The sequence below is a fragment of the Watersipora subatra genome, chromosome 4 (genome assembly GCF_963576615.1).
Source record: "Watersipora subatra chromosome 4, tzWatSuba1.1, whole genome shotgun sequence".
NCBI lineage: Eukaryota > Metazoa > Bryozoa > Gymnolaemata > Cheilostomatida > Watersiporidae > Watersipora > Watersipora subatra.
Window position 1 is genome coordinate 63,526,161 of NC_088711.1, and position 16,876 is coordinate 63,543,036.

Consider the following 16,876-nt stretch of genomic DNA (forward strand, 5'->3'; position numbering starts at 1 on the left):
GCACCACTTGATAACCACTGAGTTCCATGGTTGTCTGTAGAAGCATGAGCACCTCTTGATAACCACTGAGTTCCATGGTTGTCTGTAGAAGCACGAGCACCTCTTGATACCCACTGAGTTCCATGGTTGTCTGTAGAAGCATGAGCACCACTTGATAACCACTGAATTCCGTGGTTGTCTGTAGAAGCATGAGCACCTCTTGATACCCACTGAGTTCCATGGTTGTCTGTAGAAGCACGAGCACCACTTGATAACCACTGAGTTCCATGGTTGTCTGTAGAAGCACGAGCACCTCTTGATAACCACTGAGTTCCATGGTTGTTTGTAGAAGCACGAGCACCTTTTGATAACCACTGAGTTCTATGGTTGTCTGTAGAAGCACGAGCACCTCTTAATAACCACTGAGTTTCATGGTTGTCTGTAGAAGCACGAGCACTTCTTGATAACCACTGAGTTCTATGGTTGTCTGTAGAAGCGCGAGCACCTCTTGATAACCACTGAGTTCTATGGTTGTCTGTAGAAGCACGAGCACCTCTTAATAACCACTGAGTTTCATGGTTGTCTGTAGAAGCACGAGCACCTCTTGATAACCACTGAGTTCCATGGTTGTCTGTAGAAGCATGAGCACCACTTGATAACCACTGAGTTCCATGGTTGTCTGTAGAAGCATGAGCACCACTTGATAACCACTGAGTTCCATGGTTGTCTGTAGAAGCACGAGCACCTCTTGATAACTACTGAGTTCTATGGTTGTCTGTAGAAGCACGAGCACCTCTTAATAACCACTGAGTTTCATGGTTGTCTGTAGAAGCACGAGCACCTCTTGATAACCACTGAGTTCCATGGTTGTCTGTAGAAGCACGAGCACCTCTTGATAACTACTGAGTTCTATGGTTGTCTGTAGAAGCACGAGCACCTCTTAATAACCACTGAGTTTCATGGTTGTCTGTAGAAGCATGAGCACCACTTGATAACCACTGAGTTCCATGGTTGTCTGTAGAAGCATGAGCACCACTTGATAACCACTGAGTTCCATGGTTGTCTGTAGAAGCATGAGCACCTCTTGATAACCACTGAGTTTCATGGTTGTCTGTAGAATCACGAGTACCTCTTGATATCCACTGAGTTCCATGGTTGTCTGTAGAAGCACGAGCACCTCTTAATAACCACTGAGTTTCATGGTTGTCTGTAGAAGCACGAGCACCTCTTGATAACCACTGAGTTCCATGGTTGTCTGTAGAAGCACGAGCACCTCTTGATAACCACTGAGTTCTATGGTTGTCTGTAGAAGCACGAGTACCTCTTAATAACCACTGAGTTTCATGGTTGTCTGTAGAAGCATGAGCACCCCTTGATAACCACTGAGTTCCATGGTTGTCTGTAGAAGCATGAGCACCACTTGATATCCACTGAGTTCCATGGTTGTCTGTAGAAGCACGAGCACCACTTGATAACCACTGAGTTCCATGGTTGTCTGTAGAAGCATGAGCACCTCTTGATATCCACTGAGTTCCATGGTTGTCTGTAGAAGCATGAGCACCACTTGATATCCACTGAGTTCCATGGTTGTCTGTAGAAGCACGAGCACCTCTGGATAACCACTGAGTTTCATGGTTGTCTGTAGAAGCATGAGCACCTCTTGATAACCACTGAGTTCCATGGTTGTCTGTAGAAGCACGAGCACCTCTTGATATCCACTGAGTTCCATGGTTGTCTGTAGAAGCACGAGCACCACTTGATAACCACTGAGTTCCATGGTTGTCTGTAGAAGCACGAGCACCTCTTGATAACCACTGAGTTCCATGGTTGTCTGTAGAAGCACGAGCACCACTTGATAACCACTGAGTTCCATGGTTGTCTGTAGAAGCATGAGCACCTCTTGATAACCACTGAGTTTCATGGTTGTCTGTAGAATCACGAGTACCTCTTGATATCCACTGAGTTCCATGGTTGTCTGTAGAAGCACGAGCACCTCTGGATAACCACTGAGTTTCATGGTTGTCTGTAGAAGCATGAGCACCACTTGATATCCACTGAGTTCCATGGTTGTCTGTAGAAGCACGAGCACCACTTGATAACCACTGAGTTCCATGGTTGTCTGTAGAAGCATGAGCACCTCTTGATAACCACTGAGTTTCATGGTTGTCTGTAGAATCACGAGTACCTCTTGATATCCACTGAGTTCCATGGTTGTCTGTAGAAGCACGAGCACCTCTGGATAACCACTGAGTTTCATGGTTGTCTGTAGAAGCATGAGCACCACTTGATAACCACTGAGTTCCATGGTTGTCTGTAGAAGCATGAGCACCACTTGATAACCACTGAGTTCCATGGTTGTCTGTAGAAGCACGAGCACCACTTGATATCCACTGAGTTTCATGGTTGTCTGTAGAAGCACAAGCACTTCTTGATAACCACTGAGTTTCATGGTTGTATACTTGTACTAGTTTATACTTGTATGGGATGTTGATCGCTAACAGGATTTTAGTAGACGATGAATAGAATAGGCTACAAACAATAACTCTACAAAACTCCATTGTTAATCTTCCATTGTTTAACTGAGTTCAGAATCTAGAATCAGTATATGTTTAATTATTTAGTTATAGTGTTCAAACGACTCTAAAATAACTTTGGGAAATTCCAGAATGAAATACTTCTTGCCTGAATCTGGTAATCTGATAGGCTACTACTACTACTACAACCTGTATTTCTTGCACTCTTGTACCACCTTAGAACATCTACAATGAAATCTCTGATAATGCTATATGGTGCCTGTGACTGTTCAACTCATTCAATCTTGTAGTAGGAGAGGGAGACAAACCAACCGCACTTTGATACTCTTAGGTTAGATTATCCTAGCAGATTCGATTTAGCTGAAGATGAAAGTTGGACCAATTGGAGAGAGTGAAATGGATTAATACAGAACTGCTGGTTGATTAGCTAAACAACTGAGAATTGAACAAATAATCAAATGTGCCTTCTAGTCTAAACCAAACCATCTGAAGCTATAACATCACAAAAAGCAGCAAACATGTATACAAACAGCACATGAAGTTTAACTGCGATTGTAAGCATAATGCTCATCTATCCAACATTAAGCCTCAAAGTAATGCATACATTTGAGGTTAAGGTAGGGACGGTGTCGTTAAACAGAAACCTTTTGACAACTTATTTACATCTCAATAGGAAATACACGAGGTTTGACGAATTTGTAGATCATTTTTTACTGTCCACTTTACACTGCTTAGTTGTTCGTTCAGCTACTATCTTTTGCTGTTATGTTATGTTTGTAGTCCAAATGCTCATTATATGTCCAAATGCTCATTATATGTCCAAATGCTCATTATATATTGCATCTGTAATACTTTTTGAATAACGCTGAGAGATGTAGTATTAATGTCATTTTGTCATGAATGTCGATTATCACAATAAATAATGTAATAAAATATTTAAAAAAATTTACTCGTTCGGTTATAATATTGAATCAGTTTTTTTCACACTTTGGAAAAATTAAGGAGTAGAGCATGTCCGGTCTTCTTCTGATAAGCTACATCCGGAATTTCTTTACAATTGTGGTTAATCATGAAACATTCATGTTTAAAAATTATGTTTCAGGGTTATGCTACCTGATATGAACAGTTACAAGCAGAGTCTAAATGCCCTTAATGCTGAGGAGCTAAATGTGTTTTTAGATATTCGCTGTCAAAGATACTGAAATCGTATCTCCAATCGGCCTGATCATTCATTAAATTTTTACTTCCCCAAAAAACTACTACACTTTATACCAGACACAAACACTTTGCCGATTTACATTATAAAACAGAGTTATGGAAAATGAGGTTTGTCTTTCAATACATATAATTTACATCAATATTCTTTGTTTTTGTCTACTGATCTAATTTGCTCTAAATACCATTGACCGGTGTAAATAAAGTTTATATCTATCATATCCATAATGTAACTATAAATAACACTACTTGGAAATTGAAAAACAATCAGACTAAGTCGAAATCTTTAGTAAACCTTTGTTTAAATAGGCTGATCAAAACAAAGGCTCATTCCTTTCTGCTCTTCTCACCTTCCGAGAGAAAGTCCTAAAAAAAGGAGAGAGACAGGCATCCATCTGAGGCTCTCCCCAAATGCCGACTTTATCAGAACTCGACTCACACGATCTGTTTGCCATCGCTAAAAAAGACACTAAGTCGACTTAACAGCTTGATAACGACATTCGAAGTCCGAGAGTTGCTGGCCAAGTGCCAAGTGCCAAGTGCTGACATATAATTTAACATACCTTAAAATAAACTAAAGTACCGTGTTTATCCGAGCAAAATGCGCAAAACTTTGTACAAATTTTTAATAAAAAATTAAGACATCACAGACAAATATTATAGACGAGTAAATAGAGACAGCCACATAGCATGCTGTTGCATCAAGACTGCTCATTCTAGCTACAGTACACAGTGTAACCATGTTTCAAAGCAAGGTGTAAAACAAGTTTTCATAGCAACTTTACATAATGGTTATATGGTTTCTTGCTTTGAATACAGAACAATGCAACTGTTATTTCGCATGCGCTTGTTCTTGTTAGCGTGCCCTTAGCCACCTTGCTGATAAAGGATGCTCCACCTATCTACCGCATGTTGTCAATAAATTTATTATTACAACCCCATGTCTTCAACAATAGTTTAGTAGCTGATACTTATTATAAGTCTTCAACAGTAATTGTTACTTATTCTAAGTTTGACCAAGAAAAAATGGTCAATAAAATGGGTACCAATTTTCATTCAAAACTCAAAGAAGCATGTTATACTTGAATAAATATAGTGGATATGATGCAGACAAAGGAAGGCACCAAGGCTATACAACATACAGCTTTTGTTGGCAAATAGGTGAATAATTTTTTGCTGTTAAACAGAGAACAGTCAACGAGCAGGAGCAGTTATTGAAAATGTGAAGCTTTGGTTTCACATTTCAGAAAATTTGATGTGGAAGTTTAAGTTTAGAAAATAGAAGTCTCATTTTATGTTGAATGTTGGTAGATGAATAACTACGCATAATCTGAAAAAAAATAGAAAATTATCTTTTCAATATTTTTATATCTACTGAAAGTGAGAGCTGGCTTTTACAATAAACAATATTTCATTTAGTTGCGGCATCAAATCCACAGGAAATATATTTTAGCCACAGAGCTCACACGCTGATTACCCTATGACCCAGGGTACACATAGTTTCAGTAATGCTAGATATAAGCCAAGACTTACGTATGTCTGTTCTGTTATCTGATGTGTCGACACCAGGACACGGATTTCTAACAATAGCCAAAGAACCATCTTCTGGCTCAGCCTTTGTCCTTCCCCACCGGACACTCTCTCTGATCTCCTGCTTACATTGCACACCTTAAATAGGAGCAGCCAAGCTAAACTCCAAAGAAAAGACTGTGAAGTTGTCCTCTTTATATTCAATCATATATGCTTTATTTAGCTAAGTGAGTGCAAGGTTAGCAATACACAAAGTATTGTAATCCGTAGACAGAGTAATACCACTGAGGGATCGGAAATGGAACCACTATGGCCTACTTAAGCATCCGGTAGCTTTACTCACTCCACACATGGCTCTCTGAGTGTGAAGTATTTTATAACGATGACGAAGTATCCACTTTATAAAACTGGGAAGCAAAATATGCTAGTTCTTAGGCTAATTACAGCAGCTCCATTTCAGGCGGAAAATTTAATGATTTGTTTCCTGTACACACATAGGTTATCTCAGAGCACAGCAAAACAGGTATAAAAGTACCATAAACGGCCTATTCATGCTCCCTCAGTGAAACTACTTTCCCTATACCATGCTCAACTAAAGAAAACCAAGGGCGAATGACTGAGCCAATAACAGGCCATTGTAACAAGTTGATCACAGGCTACACCTACAAAACACCAAGATGTTGCTATAAGCAATCAAAGCTATTCTTACAAGGAACCTCAGGCTATTATTACCTATCACGAAGCTGCAGTATTTGTCACATGTCTCCAGGGCCTCAGCTTTGCTGAAGCAGTGATGGCTGATATCGATCCCTGATGGCCAGCGTAACCTCGCAGTTCCTCTTGTGCCTTCTCTCAGGTCGACCCACTCGACTCCATTTCCGCAGTGCGTGAAGGAACAATCTGATTGAAGTACACTCAGCTCCTCAGGCGTGAACACGTCACGCCAAATGTTGAAATGAGCGAGATTGCCTACGGCAGGTCACATGAGAGACTGATTATGTTGTATCAGTTTGTGTAATGCTTAGATAGTCCTTTGTAGCCGAATAAAAACTATTAAATAGTAAATAGTACCTGTATGTACTTAAAAATGGATTAATTTTGGCTGAGAAAAGCAAGCAAAGCGTGTCTCGAAGGTTTCATTCTCTCCTCATGTAAAGCCCAGAAATATGAAATACAAATAACAGCTAAGGAGACTCTTAGCTCAATCAAATGTTATAGAAAGGATTACGCGTAACAAAAAACCTAAAAACCATAAAAAAAATAATTTGTCTCTCGGTATGCCTACACCCTGCTTGTAATGGCTTCCTGCACCTATTAACAGCTTTGGAACACTACGCACTACCTGCTATTGAATAGTTCCCTGTATTCACCACCTGCTATGGATGAAATACCTGCACACACTACCTGCCATGAAATAGTTACCTGCATACCCTACATGTTATGGAAAAGATACTTACACACACTACCTGCCATGGAATAGTTACTGCACACGCTACCTGCTATGGATGAGATCCCTGCACACACTACCTGCCACGAAATAGTTACTTGCACACACTCCTTGCTATGGAAAAGATACCTACATGCACTACCTGCCTTGAAATAATTACTGCACACGCTACCTGCTATGGATGAGATACCTGCACACGCTACCTTCTATAGATTAGATACCTGCTATGGGGTGATGACACTGACCTACATAAGCAGCAGAAAGGTTGTATATGTTGTTCTCATCAGGTGAGTCCTGCCCCAGGACCATATAACCATTGGACTCGATATCTTGGTTTCTGGACACAAGCTGAATTGCACCCTTAGATTGTAACCTTGTCTTGTTGAGGTATACATTCAGCTCACCTAAACATCAGTAAATATAATCAGTGGATATCCATGAGTTATGTATGGCTAAGTCTGTGAGTTGTGAAGGGTGTAGAGTGAGGTAGCTATCATCTTTTTGACCTTTGCATAAAAAAATATACAAATATACAAATAAAATGCTACCCACATTCATCTACCTCGGAAATAACTTCTTTAATTCAGATTTTTTTCAAATTATTTTGAAAATTGCCGAATTGCCGAATTTTGTCAAGTTGAATAAATTGAACATTCATAAATTAGCAACTGCATAGGCTTTTGATGAAAGCTTAATTTAATCCACCAGGTGTAGACAACACCTAATCAACCAGGTGTAGACAACACCTAATCAAACAGGTTTAGACAATACCTCACTTGCCAGATGGAAAATAATCAGTACAGTATATCTTTTCACGAATTGGCGGACCTAGGCGTAATAAAGTCTTTGTCTAGATTTGAGGTATTTTGTTACGGCTGGTCTAGACGTTGTTAGTCATTTTTATTATTTTTCATCACAAGGGAGAAAAATTCTGTGATGAATTTTTCTCACTTATAAAAAGTATGTAAATTAGCATATTTTACATTTACATATTTAGCATATTTACTTAGCAAAAACCTCAAATGGGGTTAGGGGTTTGTGTATCTGCATGATGACTAAAAATCTCATGAACAATTGAGTGTGACTTTTAAAAAATTGTGGTAAAACCTAAGGATTTAAAATCGCTTAGCAATTACCTCAAATCTGAGCAGATTACGCCTAGATTTGAGGTCTTCCAATGCATGATGCACTGAAAATAGCTCTTAATCGATAGAGTGGAGACAGCACAACATTTATCAGACTGATGCAAATATGCAAAGGTTTTATACAGTCTAATGTGTATTTGCTGAAGATTTTGATTATATATACATGTATATCTACGTATTTAGTTTAGTATTGATGAGGCTGTTTTGGCTCTACTTTTCTAGTTTACATGTGTCACCTCATAAAAACAAGAATATAAATGTCCTTGATAAAATAGGAGATGCATGTGTTTTGTAAAAGTACATTTACACTATGTGACATTTAGTAGTGGGCGCTAGAAATCAAAAGTCATGCAATTCATCCATGTTGGGTTCAACTAATATGCCACATCATCAATTGATTGATGGCAGATAGTGTACCGGTGATTACACCTTTCTCATTTATTAGTACTATACTTAGGCAACTTCTGCTTGTAAATATTCCGTCATGACATGACGAGTTGCAAAACAATTTTCACATAAATATTGGCTAATAAAGTTGAACATCCAAATTATCAACTATATGGCAGCATATATACTATATACATTATATATACTACTATATGGCAGAATATATACTATATATATATACTACTATACGGCACCATATATACTACATATATATACTACTATATGGCAGCATATATACTATATATATACTACTATATGGCAGCATATATACTATATATATACTACTATATGGCAACATATATACTATATATATATACTACTATATGGCAGCATATATACTATATATATACTACTATATGGCAGCATATATACTATATATATATACTACTATATGGCAGCGTATATACTATATATACATGTATACTACTATATGGCAACATATATACTATATATATATACTACTATATGGCAGCGTATATACTATATATATACTACGATATATACTGGCAGCATTACTAATTGCTCCAAGAAGTCCTCTTTAACTATGTTTGATTTGCATGTTCTGATGTAGATATCTGATGTGGATTGTGAAAAATATAAATGCCGATGCTTCATCAACCAGTTTCTACTACAGATCTTGTTTATGACCATGACGGGACAACTCCTGTCTATAGACTTGAAAGAAAGCTACTAAGAATGGTTACCTAATCTATGCAGTGTGCATGACTAGGCCTACAATAATGAATGACAACTGTCTGCACTCAAAACCCTCACAATTATCCAGTTCCTATTGGGCCATACCGGTCTCAGACGTCCATGTGACCACCAGCTGAGTCCAGTCTCCATTCCTGTGGTACATCCGACCAACCTCAACCGTCTGGTTATGAATGGTCAGCTGAATACCCTTGCCAAGGCAAATGGAGAAGATACAGTCTGCAGCTTTTCCGGCAGCTAATAGAAGACAAAAGAGACACGAATGAAACATTCTTAAAGCTAAATAAAAATCAGCGAGATGGATGACGAACCTTTTTGTAACCATCATCAAAACAAGATGTACAAAAAAGGTTTTTATAGCAACTTTACATATGGGTAATGCAGTTTTTTGCTTTGAATACAGAATCACGCAACTGCTATTTCGCATGCGCTTGTTTTTGTGAGCATGCCCTTAGCCACCTTGCTGATAAAGGATGCTTCACCTATCTACTGCATGTTGTCAATAAATTTATTGTTACAACCCAATGCCTTCAACAGTAGTTGTTACTTATACTAAGTCCGAGTCAAAAAAAAGTAAAAACATTTCAATTTCAGAAAAAAAATCTATATTCGACAAATTTGCAATGAGGTGACTTCAAAAAAGGAACTGATTAGTTCACAGCATTAATGATAGCTTTTATAGTCACCATGGATCGGGTAGGCAACTTCTATAGCTGATTTCATCACGCATTGAGTAGACAATCCTATAATTCATTTCATCATGTATTAGGTAGGCAACTTCTATAGCCAATTTCATTATGCATTGAGTGGGCAATCTTATAATTCATTTCATCCCTGTGTTGGGTAAACAACTTCTATAGCCAATTTCATCATGCATTGAGTGTGCAATCCTATAATTCATTTCATCACGTATCGGGTAGGCAACTTCTATAGCCAATTTCATTATGCATCGAGTAGGCAATCCTATAATTCATTTCATCACGTATTGGTTAGGCAACTTCCATAGCCAATTTCATTATGCATTGAGTGGGCAATCTTATAATTCATTTCATCCCTGTGTTGGGTAAACAACTTCTATAGCCAATTTCATCATGCATTGAGTGTGCAGTCCTATAATTCATTTCATCACGTATCGGGTAGGCAACTTCTATAGCCAATTTCATTATGCATCGAGTAGGCAATCCTATAATTCATTTCATCACGTATTGGTTAGGCAACTTCTATAGCCAATTTCATCATGCATTGAGTAGGCAATCCTATAATTCATTTCATCCCTGTATTGGGTAGGCAACTTCTATAGTCCATTTCATCATGCATTAAGCAAGCAGTAGAGAGTAGCAATAGAGGCATCATGACCAACTACTGTGAAGGTTGGAAGGGTACCTCTTTAGTAACATAGATAGTTGAGGTCTCTTAAATTTAAAACGTTTAATAAAGTCTTATCATCTTAAGTTACTCATAGCTAGTTCAACTGTATAAACAATAATTTGTGTGCATCATTGACCAGCGCTACAGCTCACGTGCAAGTATGATAAACAGTTATGAACTGTTCTACAAAAAAGTTACTTTTGATTACAACAAAGTTGTTTTACCTTAATTATTTCTGTTGTAATTCCTTTTTTTTAAATGATCTCACTTCTCGACTTTTTTCATTTTTTTGTTTTGCTTTATGTCGTTTTGAAATATTTTAGTGCGTAATTTAGCGAATGGTTTAATTCACTACATTTCAAATGTTTTAGAACTATTATGTGTGTCAAATTGTCCAAGCAAGCTAGTGTCAAAAGTGTCAAAGCGCGCTAGTGTCAAGCAGTCAAATGTGCAATTTCAAGGTGCACTGTCAAAGTGTTCGAGCATACTAGTGTCAAAGTGTCAAACCGCGTTAGTGTCAAGGTGTCAAAGTGCTGCGCTAGTGTCAATCGGTCAAAATATCAAAATGTCAAAGTGTGTGATGCCAAGGTGTCAAAGCATACTAGTATCAAATTGCGCAGTGTCATGTTGCAGCATGTACATAATGAAGGCAGTAAATTATTGCTAGAATTTGATTTCAAAGTCAGTCAGTGTTGATAGTGTTTGCAAAAGGTTTGATACAGTCTTGGATAAAAGCCCAGACATCATGCATTCCTCACACTGTTTTAGCACAATTTTTGTATTTTGATCACCTCTTCTGGCTCCTCAATGTAGTCAATATATCGCTTAACAAAACTTACAGGCAATCTAATGACTAGACAATCATTGTCTGATATACTTGTACTGAACCATTATGGTTTAGTACAAAATTAATTCACTCTTAACGATGTGTAAAAACAAGTGCATGCAAAACAAACAGTAAAATTTATAAAATACTGAAAGCCCGGCGTTGCCCGGGTGATACAAAAATTTTTGGACAGAAAATTTATTTTTATTTAACATGTACAACATTTACCATTCTAACTTTTAAACTTCATATCATGAGAAAAGTATTTTTTGTGCAGTTCAAATGAATTAAGAAAAAAATAAAACAACTGTAAAAGTTTCAACACTTTTTCAAACAATTAACTTTTAAATTTCATATCATGAAAGAAGTGTTTAGTTGAAACAAATTAAGAAAGAAAAACTGTAGAGGTGTTTGAATATAAATGTGAAATCATTAGCAAGTAATAGCTAAATATAGTCTGTTTGATACGATTACAATGAAAAATTATTTGATTTACACTTATATGAATCTAGTTTGTTTTAGTACTGACATCATAAAGCGAAAATATTGTATAGGCGTATAGAGTGGTATAGAAACCCATAGTAATTATCTAATGCAACCTTCTTGCAAAAATCATCATCATTAAAAAATAGTAACAAACAATATGTTAATCTTAGTAACTATAGTTACCTACAATGACTTTATTGTATTTTGTGGTTATAATCTGTAAAAAAATGTAGCATTACAATGCACTACATGCAGGGTTATTACCTTTGAAACAGACGTGTAACATAAACGCTGCATCTAACTTAAATGAATTTAGCTTACTAAACACATTCTTTAACGAGGTTTTAGCATGTATTCTAATAAATTTCAAATTTCAAACTAAAATTTTATCACTTATCTGTTTGCGAATCCATTTTTACTATAACGGCTAACACTGATAGCAGCGAAATAGCATATCGACATTTTGTTATTTTCTCATAATCAGTACAATAATCGCCAAATTTTAATTTTGAGAGAAATTATTGTTGATATCGCGCGGCAAAAAGAACTCGCCTTAACAAAAAAATAGCAAAAAAGCATTGTGTTTCATAGAGTTAGGTGAGAAATGTTTAATAACAGGAACGCCATAACGCGCAGTCGCAATGTATCAATTAATACGTCATTTAGCATGCGCATACGGTATACGGTAGCTAATAAGAACAATAAAATTCTAAGGACTGCATAGCTCAGTAGTTAAATGCGTGGTTGGAATCTGGTGGTTGCCATCTCCGTCACTTCAAATCCAGCATGAAGTGAGCTTTTCATTCCAAGATTTTAATAGCTGCATGTATAACTGGACAGGCAGACATCTGAACGGACAGATGACAAACTCTGAGATTTATGTACATAGATTGAACAACATGATTTAATAACCTCTCATAACTTGAAAATTAGACACTATATGTCACTTGTTCAACTTGTCACTTATTTAACTTGTCACTTGTTTAACTTGTCATTCGTTTAACTTGTCACTCGTTTAACTTGTCACTTGTTTAACTTGTCATTCGTTTAACTTGTCACTCGTTTAACTTGTCACTTGTTCAACTTTTCACTTGTTTACTATTAATTTAAGATGCCGATAAGTTTGCAGTTACCTCTTTTGTTGTTTTAACTTAAATTTATGTTTGTAGACATAAGGATGCAATTTAAAATTCGCAATTTTGTAACAGAGTTATAGTTTGCATAGAGTCATTTTCGAAAACTTTACGACTCAATTATCTAATTTAGTTTAAAACTGGTAACTGGTTTGCTGGGTAGGAGAATACAAAGCTGCTCTACTGCAAGTGTTCTGTTTTGATGAAGTACATGTACTAATACTCTTGCTAGTCTCATGCTCTGTGAGAGATCATCATGAGTAATCACTATATGAAGAATAATTATTATCCTACAAATTCTTAGCGCTGCTTAGTGGTGTAATAGAAGCTTGCTTGACTTTCATATGTATGCTCCGGGTTTGATTCCGGTACGAGGCAATCTTTTTTTTAACACTCTTCTCTAATTCGATAAAACCTAATATTTGGGCGAGTTTAAATCGTCATAACTTTTGAATCACACGGTTTATAAAAATATTTTGATACCAAATTAATCATCACAAAATTTTACATTAGCTGATGCCATAGAAATACCATAAATACGTTACAGAATGAGAACAAACACATTTTAACCATTTTTGAAAAAAACTGTGAGCCTCTCCGAGTCGGACGATTTATCATTATTATTACAGTTTATGGCTTGGTTTTATGATTACTGATAAAATACGAATAATAACTTTCAGTAATACTACTAGTACTATTGTTCAATAACAATCGTTTAAAGTCCATAGATCTGAAGTTAGTAAAACTGGTAGCTGTAATTCGTCTAGCACGACTGGTCAGTGCTAAAAGTATTGCAATAAATAATAAAACATTTTGCAAAGCAAAACTGCGTTCAGATTGTATTGTTAAGATGTTTTTATTGACTCTGCTGATAACTGTTTCCTTTCATTGAACTACAGATACGATAGGGTGGTTTAGTGGTATAGCTGTTGCAGTGCCGGACTGTAAATCAGACCCGAGTTCAATTTCGAATCATATTCCTAAAGGTTTTGATGTTCCTTTGGACAAACGGACAGATACCGCTTTTAATGTAGTTTAGATTAATACTGGATCAAATATCAATAATGACTTCCAATCTTCTTGCAAACATGATATAGTTGTTATTTTCTTAAACTGAGAGATATCTATTTGAGCAGATTTGATGATGCACACACCCTGCAGTCAAAGTTATACTAGTTTTAAAATTAAAACTAAGTTTGCATTTTTAGCTTGGCAGCAATGGCTTGGCAGCAGAGGTCTGCATTCACCTTTGGACTGCATTCACCAATGCTGATTTAGCAAAGGTAGTTTTAAAGCATTTTTATGATTTTAATGGCAGACTCCAAAGAAGCACATTTTGTGATTAACTAAACACACCTTGGCAGCTGTATTTGTAGGAGAATATGCACTGTCTAGACGGAGAGTCAGTAATGGCAGGTTGCATGTAGAGACTCAAAGTAAAATGCTTCAGGAGAGGAAATGGCTTCTGGAGCAGTGCATAGGCAAAGGCTCCTTTCAGATCAGAGCTGGTTATGGGTAAAGGAAATTCCAGTCTGGAGTTCACAGCATCAGCTTTTGGCGAATAAAAAAATGTGTTTAGGAATTTACCCAAAACAATAAATGATGTCCCAAAAAAACTAAACAAAGAGATAGAAAGGAAAGAAACAAGAAAGATGGGTGAGAGATGGGAGAGAGCTACAAGAAACAGAAGAGAGATGGGAGAAAGATAGAGAGAAACAAGAGAGAGATGGGTGAGAGATGGAAGAGGAATGGGAAAGAGATGGGAGAGAAATGGAAAAAAAATGGGTGAGAGATAGAGGCAAATGGGTGAGAGATGGGTGAGAGATGGGAGAGAGATAGAGGGAAACATGTGAGAGATGGGAGAAAGATGGAGAGAAACAGGAGAGAGATGGGTGAGAGATAGGAGAGGAATGGGAAAGAGATGGGAGAGAAATGGGAAAAAGATGGGTGAGAGATAGAGGGAAACGGGTGAGAGATGGGTGAGAGATGGGAGAGAGATAGAGAGAAACAGGTGAGAGATGGGAGAGAGATGGGAGAGAGATAGAGAGAAACAGGTGAGAGATGGGAGAGAGAGATGGGAGAGAGAGAGAAACGGGAGAAAGATGGGTAAGAAATGGGTGAGAGATGGCAGAACCGTATAGCTTCGCACAGTCCCGCGACCAACGGAAGCGTATATGGGAGCTCGTTCATTTCCAAACAAACAGGCCATGGCAACTATTTTTTATATAAGTTATAATGGAGAGGGCGCAACATTAACCAACAAAAATTACTCCCATTGGCAGTCACTCTAAAAGTGATCGTTGTATCATACACCATCTGAAAGAGGACAAAATTCCTACAAAAAGCTACTAATAACTTTTTTGTAAAAACGTAAAGTAAGTGCAAAAAAGAGCAGTATTGAGAGTGAGGCAAGAATATTCCATTAGAGATCAGTACGTCGATCGGGTTTGTTTGGAAACAAGCATTTTTGTTTCCGGTTTTTGATGTGGAACTCTGAAGCTATCCGGCTCTGAGAGATGGGAGAGAGATAGAAAGAAACACGAAAGAGATGGGTGCGATAGAGGGAGAGAGATAGAGCGAGGAAAAGTGTACCAGTTCTAGTAGAATGTTCACTCGCTACTTGTTCTACCAGCGTAGGACTCACATATGCATATCTTGGTATTCCAGTAAAAGCCTGCCCCACACAAACACTGGTAGCCATTGGGTGTGTCTTCACAGCAGGGCCAATTGTAGTAGTTTGTTTTGCATAGGCTCTCCTTTTCTGTTAAGATCTCTGAGAGAAAGTCAAGCAATAATGAGGCACAAAAATTGAGCAGGCTAGAGCAAACATAGTCAGGTCTCTTTTCATAGATTGAGATATTCAACAACAGCAAGAGTTTAGTTTTACATAAACCAAACTCTGCCCTAAATGCTTATAACAGCAGTCTTCAGATTCACAGGCTAGACGCTCAACAAGTTTCTACGAAGCATTTTATTGGCCATGCACTAAACAATATTCACAGAGTTGACCTTAGACTCTCATGCTATATGCTGTAGTTCTAGACAGTCAACAGTTTAGAAAACTATGAAGGTTTCACGACAAATTTCTCAGCGAATTTGTTCTCAAGTGAAAAAAAATTATAAATTTAAGCTAAAATTGTACTATTCACTCAGTACTCACAATTCAACAGTAAATGTGTGTTCAAACCAATAAAAAGTACACTCTAACCGGTAGCAAAGCTTTGCTAATAAAAATATATGATTAGACAGTCTGACTATGGCAGCGGTAACAAACCTGATGACGCCTCAAGTAAGGCACGTGAATCTGTAAAACACAGGCTATCTAAAGAGCAGGCTAGCGCCAGGAGAGCCAGCAAGAGCACAGACTCATACAGTAGAGTAGAGCACCTGCCCATGCTGCCGAAATAGAGGCAGCAATAATCACTGACTGGTGTTTACTTCTCAGAGTCAATAAAGATTTGTGAGGCCCTGAGTTTGAACAGCGCTTGAAGAGAGAGACTGATTGAATGGATAATAGGAGTAATTAGTTGGTGATAGTGTTTGCATATTGACTGTAAATTCACTCTTTGCCCAATAGAAATTCTTACCCATTATGCCTGCTACACACACAAGGCTCTGCCAGCGCAATGCCTTAATTATTCATTACTCATAGGGTTTGGTGAGGACGCTGTTACGTCATACGCATAGTCAATGGCATAGAGTATCTGTCTATAACATTAAATCGTTTGAAACACTAAAACACTAGCTAAGCAGACAGTGAAATGATGGAAGCATACGGTAGTTCAAGAGATACAAGAAGACAGCATAAATATGTGCAATAAGTGTTATTGATTCTCCTTGACCAACTCAGACGAGAGTGTATCAACACATTTAGTGTTTGCATCAATAAAAAACTGTTGCCCTTGCTCAGTTACAAGCTAAATACATGCATAAGTTGAGGCTCTCAAGCTAAATTAGATGGAAATAAAATTACAAGGATCATGTTGCGAGCGAGAGCATTTTTTCGCATGGGCAGAAGGGCAAAATCAATTCTTGCCATGCTCATATTTTAT

The 16,876-nt window shown here is 37.4% G+C and overlaps 1 protein-coding gene across 1 annotated transcript in view; it reads right to left on the reverse strand.

Moving 5' to 3' along the window:
• LOC137394475 (latrophilin-like protein LAT-2) overlaps nt 1–16,219 on the reverse strand; it is a 39,487-nt gene extending 23,268 nt beyond the window's left edge. The window contains exons 1-6 of the mRNA XM_068081198.1: nt 16,099–16,219; nt 15,469–15,597; nt 14,181–14,375; nt 5,991–6,227; nt 5,262–5,396; nt 4,079–4,185 (exon numbers count right to left, since the gene is read on the reverse strand). Coding sequence (XP_067937299.1) covers nt 4,079–4,185; nt 5,262–5,396; nt 5,991–6,227; nt 14,181–14,375; nt 15,469–15,597; nt 16,099–16,219 — 924 coding nt within the window. The remainder of the gene's footprint in view (nt 1–4,078; nt 4,186–5,261; nt 5,397–5,990; nt 6,228–14,180; nt 14,376–15,468; nt 15,598–16,098) is intronic.
• Between the last annotated feature and the right edge of the window lie 657 nt (nt 16,220–16,876).